The 12,395-nt window shown below is 35.6% G+C and overlaps 1 protein-coding gene across 3 annotated transcripts in view; it reads right to left on the bottom strand.

Moving 5' to 3' along the window:
• Positions 1-998: 998 nt before the first annotated feature.
• Positions 999-12,395, bottom strand: part of TPP2 (tripeptidyl peptidase 2) — a 119,138-nt gene continuing 107,741 nt past the window's right edge. For 2 of the 3 annotated variants that reach the window (XM_045821565.1, XM_045821566.1), the window contains 5 exons: positions 9,865-9,961; positions 8,749-8,879; positions 6,250-6,457; positions 4,157-4,276; positions 999-2,168 (listed from right to left, as the gene is read on the bottom strand). In XM_045821565.1, the coding sequence (XP_045677521.1) occupies positions 2,079-2,168; positions 4,157-4,276; positions 6,250-6,457; positions 8,749-8,879; positions 9,865-9,961 (646 nt within the window). In that variant the 3' untranslated portion in view covers positions 999-2,078. Of the gene's footprint in view, positions 2,169-4,156; positions 4,277-6,249; positions 6,458-8,737; positions 8,880-9,864; positions 9,962-12,395 lie in introns of those variants that run through there. The other variant, XM_045821567.1, reaches the window with a different exon arrangement.

Genomic DNA, 12,395 nt, shown 5'->3' with positions numbered 1-12,395 from the left:
ACACATAGCAATCTGAGGTGTGTTCACCCTAGCAAAATGACTGAATCTCAGTAAGAGCAGTGAGTGTATTTTGTGATGTTTTTAAACGGCACTGTGCCCCTTCCATTGTAGTCTTGAAAAGCAGAAGCCTGGCAGTCACTGAGGGGAGTCAAAAAAGGGTTGGGAGCTCCTCTAAACCTCTATTTCCAGAGAACTGTCATTATTTGACTTACATGGTCATTCCCTAGAAGACACACCCAGGAGCAAGGCCATCTTTATTAGACTGGTCTCAGATCTCTTAGGACCGGAAGCCTTTTCCCTAGCGGTGGTTGTCCAGATAATTACAGGCAATTGTGTAACTTTGTGGCTGTCTGAGATGGTGGATAACAGTTGGAGTTCACCAAGAAGCTTAAAGGAAAGGCTGGAAATATGTAGGGGCTTTAAAATCGGACATATTCCTGAGCATCCAGAAGGTCATGCACATGGTAGAGCTGTACACATCCTCAGAAAAGACCTGAGAAAGACCCGAGCTCTTTGGCTGAACCACAGGCTTGGTGCAAGCAGGTAGTACTTACCAGAAAGGGCAAAACCTGTATTGTAGAACCTATACTGTAATTATCAATCAACCAGTCAATTAGCAGTATGACCTTGGAAAATCACTCTATCTTTCCCGAGTTTCTCAATTTCTTTATCGGACTGCACCTGCGTACATGGAGACCTGTATGTATGTAGGTGAAAGTACCTATGTTTGCCAGGAAACAGTTATGGAGCTTTCACTGATGGACTTCAGACTCTAGATGGTTCAAAAATTATACGCAAAATGTTTGCATGCATATTTGTATTTTTTCATAAAGGCCCTATGTTTTAGTCATATAAAGGAATCAATTACCAAAAACTAGTTATGAACAACTAGACAAGATTACTGGTAGGTCTTCTATAGTAGTAAATTCTAAGGGAATAACATTAAAAATATCTCTGTCACTCTCACACACACACACTTGCTATAAGTGAGTAGAGGCTTTTAATATTGTCTATGTGTGTCTGTTTATTTTATGAAGGATAAGAGAAGCAAGGATAATAGCCAGAAAGATAAAAATAATAAGTTAAATATACACAAAAGTTCATCACAATAAGAATTGGAAACATTCAAATAATTGCAAGCCTATAAGAAACATTATAAAATAAATTATCTCACATTGAATTTTTTGCCTATGGATTTAATATTACTTTTGTTGTAATTCCAAATTTTATTTATGAAAAATTAAGACCAACTTTAAGAAGCTTCAATATTCACTTTTATTATTTATAAAAAAATTAAGGTATCAGAGTGTATATGATTTACTGTGATCTTGGTTTTGCACATTTATTCAGGTGTTTACATTATTTCAACTTTAATAAACATACCATATGTGTGTCTTTACAATACTTGATAAAGATTTAGCAGTCTGGCACTTATACATGTATTATTAGTTCATTGTGATGCTCTATGCATCAAGGTGATGTTAAAAATGATTCACTTGAAGTTATTTTCAAAGATTTATTGAAGCAGTTATGCTCCAGCAATCGCCACATATTTTTTCCCCTTTAGTTTCCCCTCTTAATTGAATGTAAATGTTTGCCAAAAAAAAAAAATCTGGAAGTGAAGTTCTGTTACTTTTTGTCCAATAAATAATTTAGCTACACTTAATGTAGCTTTTTTAAGGCCTTCATACAACTAAAAAAAAATAAAGTCAAGCATGTTAAAACTGTTAATTTATAAAATAAAAAATAGAATTTTATGGGTTTGCAGTTAAAAGTTACTATTCAAAACCTATCATGCATATAATAGCTGCAACCCAAATGAAAGTCCTTGGTGCTAGCAGTCAGGGCACAGCCCACTGCAGCAATATGAGGCATTAGAAAAACACCATGATGTCAGAAGTATAGATTTACATGTATGAAGCCACAAGCCAGCAAAGTCTCTGATAAATACACATCATTTTAATCTGTATTTGACAGTGGATGAAAACATGCATTAGACTAAAAATGCCACAAATTTGTTTTTATATCCATTCACTATAAAATTTTCTTTTTAAAAATGTAAAGACTTGGTTCCCACTTTAGAATACACAATAATCAGGAGGATACATGATGGGGAGCCAGTTTTCAGTAAAAGACGCACAATGGGTCCATCCAAGTAACTTCATCAGCTGTAACAAAACACAGTAATATATTATTAAAAAACAGATTTTCAAGTTCAGTATTTAAGGCAAATTCTGCATTAACTATTTAGTGGTAGCATGTAGAACTCTCCTTTCACCCAACCTACCATCAATCTGCCCACCTAAACTTTCCTACTAGCTTATCCTGGTGATCATTAGCATTCCTGTCAACCTTCCTTCTTTCCCTCCTTCCTACTAACCTTTCTGCTTTCCTTACCAATTAACCTACTTGCTCCCTTCCTTCTGACCAATCTAGTTCCCCTTCATTCACTTTTTTCTGAGGGCTCACTCTAATTCAAACAGTATTCTAGGCACTGGAAAGACAGCACTGAACCAACTCACTTCTCATTTTAGAAAATTTATGTTCTATCCAGGAAAACCAAATAATAAAGCAGCAAATTAACATATGAATAAATAAGTAAATAATTAAGATATATATCAGGTATACAGTAAAAATAAATATATAATACAGCATGACTGGGAAATTAACTGGTCAAGAAAGGGATTGCTCAGGAGGTAACATTTAAGTTGAACCCTGAACAATAAAAAGAAATGTACTCTGTGTAAATCTAGGGAAGAACTTTCCATATAGCTGGAATACCTTTAGTTAGGTCCTCCTGTGGGAAAGGGCATGGCTGTGTTAAGCCTAACTAAAAGGAGGCTAGTGTGGCAGAAGCAGAGTGAATAGGGGAAGTGTATTCTGAGACATGGCTTGAAAGGAAGGTAGGAGCCAGATCACACAAGGCTTTATATGTCACAGTAAGGAGTTTAGATATGATTTGATTTTTAAAGATTTTATTTATTTACTTTTAGAGAGAGGGTAAGGGAGTGAGAAAGAGAGGGAGAGAAACATGGATCGCTTTCCTCTCACATGCCCCCAACTGGGGACCTGGCCTGCAACCCAAGCATGTGCCCTGACTGGGAATTGAACCAGTGACCCTTTTATTCACAGGCTGGCAATCAGTCCATTGGGCCACATCAGCCAGGGCTCGATTATATTTTAAATGTGATCGACATTCACCAGTAAGTGTTTAAAGCCATCATTTCTGATTGCTGGTCGGAAAATAGGGGAGGAGAGTGGAGGAGAGACAAGTTACAAAACAACCTTGAGGTGAATGCCTGGGTGGTTCACTGGCTTTATAAATATAAGAGTTTGCAGATTAGAGCCTACACAATGAAACTGGACTTATTAACAATTCCAGAGTTTTCTTAACCTATTCAAAGATCTGAAGGAGCTAATTTAAAATGTCATATAACTTAAAGTGACTGGTGAAGGTACACAAAAAAGATCTAAAGATAACCTATAGTTTAATAAAAAAAATTTTCACAGGAATCTACTGGACAGTTTTACATCCAAAGAATACCTTAAATATAAAGAGCAGACCATTGGCTACATTTGACAGAACCAACATTTCCCAACCTCCCAATATCCTTCCATGCATGCATGTACAAAGACAAAGTGAAGCTAAAATAATTTCTGTGCAATTCAGTTAGTTTTTATACTTGACAATTAGCTTCTGCAAAAAGGGTAACCACAGAATTTCTCTGCATATAATACAATATATGGAAAAATAACATAATGGCCTATTATCTCAAATGAAGAATAAAATCAAATAGAAAACTCTGAAAGTTCAACCACTTTAAAATGAAGCCTATCTGTATTTAAAGGAATTACTTGTTTCCTTCATAAAGGAAAACTTCATCTTCTTTCTGTACAAAATTCATAATGCATTGTGCCTATGTTGAAAACACCTAGAACTAACTAAATACAGGTTTTCTTGACAGGAGTGCAATTTAAATAGCTACTGCTTCTTCATGAATTTATTTTACAGTTCAAATTACATTAATCAGTGTAATAATAAGTCACAATAAAGTCAGTACTATTTATTATATCACTACCATGAGGCTTTTTACCTATCTTGTTACTATGCAGTACTGCACTGACCCTTAATGGTGACAATTTAAACATCACTTACTTGAATGCAATTTTTCCAGTTTTCTTTTGTTGGTTTTTCTTCCACAAGTTTAGTTGCAAATTTAAGGCCTCTCCCATACATTTTATTTACTAATGCATGCTTGTAAGCAAATGTCAAAACCTATAATGTAGAATAAGATAAAGCTTATCTATGAAATATTTACATTGTAAGGCATATAGTTTTAATAATGAAAGGGTTAAAGCTTTTGCAGAATTATAATTTTAAAAAATAAATGTTATATCAAGTACATTTCAAAAAATTTAAAAGAACAATTTATGTCTTCAAAAGAGGTGGGTATTCCACAGAACAGATAATTTATGATAATTTATCTTGGGGAAGAAAATTATTATAATAAATCACTAGCTGTTGAAATCCATGCCAAAATACCTCTTTATGAAAAAGGAAGCAGGGCTAACCTAAATGATGACAAAAATGCAAGTTATGGTAGAATTACAAACTACAGTCATTATAAATTACCAAAATTACAAAAGAGGATAAAAGTAAAAAAAAAATATGTATCGGATTACATAAACCTTTCATTACTTCATTTTATACAAGTTCTGTACCTTTAACTATGTGTCTATCAAATATACTTGTAACCATTTATTTATATTTTTGGCCTCCACTTTTAGAATGTGGAGAATGTTCTCAAAGAAAGAAATCCTATCACATTTATTGGTGTTCTAGAGCCAAGCAAAGTGTCAATAATTGTTGCTATAAATATAAACAGGTCACCAATACAGTAATATTATGGAAAAAATAGAATTGTTTATAACAATTTTATTATGATGTTCATCAACTTTCTATTGGAGTAAGATCTTATTGGTCTTTTTTCAGCAGCAATCTTTTTCTAGTGTTTGTTATAAACTAGACATGCGATAATTATTTGTAAGAACAACAAACATTGTTGAGGTTCTCCCATATACTTAATGCTCATTCATAAAAAGTTATGAAAAGAAGTGTCACTGACTATCCTCACTTAATAGATAAGAAACTGAGGCATCAGAATGCGATCACATAGGTAAAAGTGGCAGAAGCAGGATTCAAACTCCAGTGGTCTGATTTCAGATCAAATTCTTCACCTCTGATGCAGCTTCCAGAATATAACTGAGTTACCTCTACATATATGCTACTGTATTGTGGTAGAAAAATGGGAAGCACACAGGAAGAATTTTCCCCCTAATTCCAGAGTTCTTTGCTAGAAATTACCATAGTTCATCCTAAAAATAAGCATTTCTCTATTAAAACAATTGTTTATGCTGGGTGAGGAGAATTCCACTGATTTTACTTACTTTTTTTAATCTCCAGAAGAAAAAAAGATGGACAAAAACTTGTAGTTATATAATCTCTACTTTAAGATTTATGGTAGAAAACTAAAAGGATTTAAAAATGTTTTTAGCCCTGGCCGGGTGGCTCAGTTAGTTGGAGCGTTGTCATGTGTACCAGAAGGTTGCAAGTTCAATCCCTGGTTGGGGTGAGGATGAGAAGCAACCAATTGATGTTTCTCTTTCACATCGATGGTTCCCTCTCTCTCTTTCTCTAAAATCAATGGAAATATCCTCTGGTGAAGATTTAAAAAAATGTTTTTATAACCAGAATCCAAATATTTATCAAAGTTACTTTTCCAAACTGAGTTTTAAAATTGATCAGTTGTAAATCAAGATTATAATTTTTTAGAAGTCAAAGAGTTTTGTGAAAAATAGTATCTAAATTAACCAGGATATCACCTCTCTTAACCCTTGAAAATTTAGCACATAAGTATATGTGGGAAGGCATGAAGACAATTTCTAGAAGATGTTCTTAATTTTAGCTTCATACATAACTGGCTGGCTTAACAACCAAAAGACTACCACATACAATAGCCACTTTGCAGACAGATTAAAATAACTAAAAATAATTTTAAAACAGGTATGAAAAATATAAGGTATCACTAACATGTCTTCTTCAGAACCAAGCTTAGCCTCATTACATTTATTCTCTTCTTCTTCTGGCCAGTAACTAGGAAACAGTAAACAGTAGGTAACAGGGCACAAGAAAAGTTTGTAAAGCAACCATCAAAAAACTGTCCAAAAAACAAGTAGTAGAAAGGTTACCTTAGTGTCAAAAAGATCAGTCCATTTTGTAGTTTCCCAAAAAGTTTCTGTTAGAGAATCCAAAGTACTTTCTCCTTCCTCCTCTCTTCCTTCTGCATCACTTGAAACAGCCCCATCTTGATCCTGTGCTTGAAGAAGATGGTCAGCCAGGGCACATCCTTTTCTACAAAGGGCATCTACGAGGGTGGATTTTTGTTTGTCCATGTCACTGTACAGCAAGTCAAAAAAAAATTTCACAGATCAGTGGCATTTCTTTAAAAGTACAGCCTTATCTGAAATTAAATCCATGCATTCTTTTGCTTAATATTTACAATTGCAGAGATCTTATGCAGCTATATATATTTTTGTATTGTACATCAAATAAAATTCCTTATTTCTAATAAACATCAGACGAGCCACTATTTTTACACAGATTGAATGAGTTAGGACAGCTGGACACTGTTGAAACAGAATGCCATAAGGAATAGAGCTGAAAATTAGTTGGTTCTAATTTCTGTCAACTATGTAACTCTTAATCAGAACAGTATTTTGTGTTTGGATTTTTGATAAACAGAAATTACTACGTATTTGTGTCTGTACAAATGTACAGAGGTTCTTCTAGTCATGAACTTGCATGTATAGAGCAAACAAATATAATGCTTACTGTGAACATGACAGGAGTAACTGTGTTTTACCATTTTAAAATATTAACTCACTTATACTCAAAATAATTCTATGAATAAGATACTATTAATTATCCCCATTTTGCAAAAGAGGAAACTGAGGCACAAAGAGATTAAGCAATTTGTTCAAGATCCTACAGTTAGAAAGTAGCAGATCCAGGATTCTAAGCTACTTAGTCTGTTTCTGGAATCCCTGCTCTTGATCACTACTATAAACTGCCTTGCTCCAGAACAGATATCTTTATTTTCTTCTAAGGTATTCCAAATGTCAGAACAATGCCTAGAACAAAATAGACAAGTCACTGTTGAATGAAATATAACAACCTATAATCCAGGGGGCACTGTTTATCTCTAGAATGTTTGCTTATTTGAGCCATTTTGCCCAACTCATGTCAGATGCTTGTGAAGACAATGAGTCTGTGAGAAAAGAATGAGGCATTGTAATGGTTTCAAGATTAGGATAGGAATATAAGGAGTTGCTTATCAAGAAATGAAAGGGCACAGGCTGGGGAGACAGATCCTCATTTGAATACTGGCTTTGCCACTACCTAGTACTGTCGCCACAAACAAGGCATTTAATCTCTCAGATTATCAGTTTCTTCTTCTATAAAAATAAGGTAAATATGTTCCTACTTTGCATGTTGGTTAGAGGATTAAATTTAAGTGAGACATCATATTTCATATGTCCCAGTAATCCCTTATACCTTATTGGCACTTCATAAATAGTGGCTATACTCTTCCCTATTATTGTTATTAACCATAACAATGACAAAATGGTAGTATTTTGAGACTGTTCTTTTGCAAAGTATGAAAGGGTGCTGATGATGGCCAACAACCAACTTTGAATACATTTTATTCTACTTGAAAAATATTACTTGTGAGGTTCATAAGATCCCATAATATCAGTATAAACAATGTAATGCTAAGAGTTGTAGCCATTTAGAATGCCAGTATTTGATAAAGAAAAAAAATTTCTGATAGGAGCTGATGGAATCTTTAAGGGAAACTACAGTACTATTAAGGAAGCCTGAACAGTTTCAGTTTACTAGTTATAACAACTCTGAGAGATTCAAGTTATCTACCCTTATAAGTCAACGATCCCCTAAGTTGAAAATAAACCAAAGTGATGGAGAAAAAACTGATTTTGGGAGAATCACTATGAAGTGATAGTAAGAGTTCGTGGAAGGGTACAAGTGAAAGAGTTGTTGGACTATTGGACCAACATTTGGAAACCCACTCTCATACAGAAGGAATCATACCACTCACTAATACACCCAGTTCAGCTTCTCTGTTTTATCTATCATGTTAGGGTGCATAATGGCAAAACTATAAACTCTCTCCTTCCTTTCTCCCCAGGTAATACTGTAAGTCCAGTTCCATAAAAACAGGAGTTGTTAGATAATGGATTTATTCTAATTTTAATTTTCATCACTTACTTTGCTAGGCATTACAAAATGAATACGTTTTTTTTTTTCATGCTATTGCCCAATAAACAGTTTGAAAATTTTAGGGTGTTATGTGTTTGCCCTCTCCACAAAGCCAGTTCATATAAATCCCAAGTAGCTGGATTGGTTGTCCACAGGTACTCTAATCTCTCTACCAGAATAGCATCAGATGGTAAAGAAATCATGTTAAGATGGTTTTCTTTCTCTACCATCTCAACATGATTAAAGAAAATTATTATAAAGTATCTAAGGAAGGAGTATCTAAATAATGATAACTCTATTTATGAGGATATAACACATACCAGGAAAATATTCTCAATAATATCAATCCCTACTTTTAAAAAAGTAACTAAGAAATGAGATGCAAGAAAGATTATTTACTGGTTAGGTACTTTTTTATAGTAGCTGCATCGGGCCTGGGGTCAGTCTTCATTGCAATATAAACTGCTAGGGCCGTTTGATCTATATGAGAAATAACAGCATTTGCAGCTTCAACAATTTCATTGAGCCTTTTCATTCGTTCCTGGAGAGGAAAGAAGTAAATAAAGAAAATGGGTGTATCAATGAGTACAGTGAAGCATTTTCATTTCCACTGTCACACTGTCTCAGTGTGAGGGGGACTAGCTCAGGCAGCCCTGCGCCATCTCTTTCCATGACCGTTATAACGGTCAGCATTTCTACAAAAGCTGAGCTTAGACAGGAAAACACCAATTTATATTCCCCACTGTTAAATGGTGAGAGTAAGCAAAAGATAGATTTCATGAAAATGTGAAGTGTTTTCCACAAAAGCAACTCTTGTTCTGGGTATCTTTAAAAAAGATTTTAAAGATTGGCTATGTTACTTCAGTACCATGCCACAAGCCACATGAAAACATAAGATAAGCACAAGCTGATGAAACAAATTCTAGTTATTATTAAAAACACAAAGATGAAAGTAAACAAGAATATAACTAACAAAGTCTATGATTTTCATGGCATTTGTGGTATTCTCAGCAATTTACTTCTCTTTTATTCAAATATTTTAGAGGTAAGTTTCCTTACAACATTTTCTAGTTCACTCTAAACCCTTGATAATTTTTAATTGATTATGGCTAGCACATTCCTACTACCATGATTACTAATGTGAGCTGGTTCATGCTAAGAAAGTCTAGAACTATAGTTAATTCTTAAAAGTAATAATCTTTAACAAAGTTAATGCAAAGTAGGGGTTCTTCTTTTCCCAAAGATGTTTAGATTTGCAGCAGTCCAGGACCACCACCTTCTCTGCTCCTTGCTCTGTAGGTCAACATCAAAAAGCAACCTGTAGGTTATCTTAACTACTACTCCTCCCAGTGACCAAAGGGCAAGAATATTAAACTTATAGTAATGACCAGGTTCCTTAATTAGCATAAATAAAAATAGCTTAATGAAAGTCAGTCAAATATGACTTTGCTTTTAATTCAAAATACAGTTTTATATAGTATTACAAACAAAATAAGATATTCATATTGAAAATGATCACAGCCAACCTTTTCAGCATCCAATTGATGAAGTCGTGCAACGTATAAAGGAAGATAATTAGGATAAGTTTCTTTCAATTCATTATAAATGTCACTAGAATCCAGCCTATGTATATAAGAAAGAGAAAACAATTATTTTATTTCTTTTAGAAAGAAAATTTCCATCTTTCCTATTATTTAACATTATTTAAAGTTCCAGTCAATAACATAAGGCTTCAGTTTGAAATATAAGTATACCTAATGACAAGAATTATCATTATTTGCAGTTAGCATAAATATGTTTACCTAGAAAACCAATAAAATAAAAATGAAAATTGTATCAAGTAAGAGTTCAATAGGATGGAAGATAAAAATAAGCATTAATAGCTTTCCTATAAAGAGGAAAAACAATCATAAATGGCAAGAAAAAATAAAGACCTAGAAATGTCCAAGATATAGAAGAAAAATTTAAGTTTTTGTGAAAAAAAATCTGAAGACTTGAATAAATTAATGTTGGGAACTGTCCTGCCTGGTTTCAGGAGCTGTAACCCTGCTGACAGGTTAAAAGTCCCCATGGCTAGGGGACCTTGGGACCATAAAGCACTAAGGAGACAAAACTCATCCTCTCAGGAGGGGCACAGCCTCTGCCCCCTTTACTTCACTCTGCTTGGTCCCTGGAAGATGGCTGTATAGTCAATGACGGGTAATATTCCTCAAGGAAGGAACAATCTAGGACAGATACAGTCACAAAAGGACCATCAGGGAAGGATTTAGGGGATTGTGGAGAAGGGACAAAAAACCTTCATCCCATGGCTTTTTCATAGCCGGAGTCCTCATTCTATCCGTAAAAAGTCTCCTGATCTCTTGGCTGCCTTGCCTTCCCCACCTGATTCACATCTGAAACAATGCTGAAGAGGGGTGTAGCCCTATGCCTGAACAGGCAGTTCCCAGCGGGGACAATCAGGCCTAAGAAAGGATGCCTCAAGTCCTGTGAAACCTGCTTTGCTAAGAATGTCCTCAATTTAAATGTTAAGGGTCCAAGCACAAAATAAGTTTGTTTCCCAGGGTTTTACAGCTGATTGGCATCACCCTATCAGATCCTGACTCAAAAGGACCCCCATGATCCCAGAAATGTTATCTGTAAACCATACCTCCTTTCTTTGATATGCATCCCTATACAAGCTAAACTCAATACAAGCCCATTGAGAGAGAGGCTAAACGTCTTTCTCCTCTGAGAGACTGACCAGCCTTTCCTCCCCAAGCAGATCATGTCTTCATAGACTTACTCTTATCCACAGTAGCCAGGGGAGCTCTATGGGTAGAGCACCCCCGCAAATGAAGAGACATTCTATGTTCTCAGATGGGGAAACTGAGTAAACCTAGGTCAGTTCTTCCTGATTGTGTGGGATGGGAAGCAGTAACCTGTAGTCCTCTCGGCTTGCCTTGCCTGACATGAAACCACTGCCTCCTGAGCTGGGGCAGGGGTGAACAGGGGGCTTCAGCAGTGCCATCACTAAGGCAGACAAGTAGGGGCTGAGCAGAGGAAAAGAGCCCCCACTTCTTGAACACATTTCCTTGGAATTTAGCTTCACCAATAGCAGCTGGGCTAGATGAGAAAAAGTGAAATCCCACTCTTCCTTGGAAGAAAGACCTCTCTGACTGGGAGCTGACGGGAACCAGCTTGGAATACTTCTGCATCACTGTCATGCCAGAAGTCAATCTCTGCAATCTCACTTTTGAATGATTTACATTGTATTTTCAACTGTTTATAACATCCTATGATCAGCCAGATACTGACCTAGAGACTTTAACTCCTGGTGGAGATACAACCTAGTAATTTTAAGTGGCAAAGTCAGTCTGAATATGAACTGACATTATAATGGGAATTATTTTCAAAATACGATGTCTGCTCTCTCTGTAAGACCTCCTGACTGCAAGGGTGCACACATATTAAATTATGAGAATTCCAACAGAAAATCAGTGGTAAAATAAATATTGTATAACACAAATGGAAAAAGCAATCAATTTGACTACATAAAATAAATTTCTATGTAATAAGTAAGCTAAAGTCAAGAATAAGCTGGGAGAAAACTCTGACAAGTACCACAGAGCATTAACATCTTTTACATTAAAAGAAAAATCTGATGTACTAGTAGTAAAATGGGCAAAGAACATGGTTCAACTGCCAGAAGCTATACAAAGAATGAAATAACATTCAACAAGCTCAAATTGAGAGAGAGCAGCAAGATGGTGGCAGAGTAGGAGAGTTTATCTTTCACAGCCTAGCAGAACCACACTTGGAATAAAAATAAAGGGAATATTCACCTGAAATAATCAACTGAGGACTATCTGAGGAGGAGATACTTAATCAAGGATGGGTGGAAACCACCTTGTGACCGGCAGAAAGGGCAGAGACTCCAAAAGGGCTGGCACTGCTTTTATAAGCAGCAGCTGGCACCAATTTCCCGGGTGGTGGTCCAGGAGGCTGCATGGCTGAGGGATCTTCCCCCAGAAAGGAGTAAGGCCCAGACCTCAGACTGGGCTCCTAGGCAGAATGCCAG

Source organism: Phyllostomus hastatus, unplaced genomic scaffold (assembly GCF_019186645.2).
Source record: "Phyllostomus hastatus isolate PE091 unplaced genomic scaffold, TTU_PhHast_1.1 phas_scaffold_46, whole genome shotgun sequence".
Classification (NCBI taxonomy): Eukaryota; Metazoa; Chordata; class Mammalia; order Chiroptera; family Phyllostomidae; genus Phyllostomus; species Phyllostomus hastatus.
This window is presented reverse-complemented; position numbering and strand designations above follow the sequence as displayed.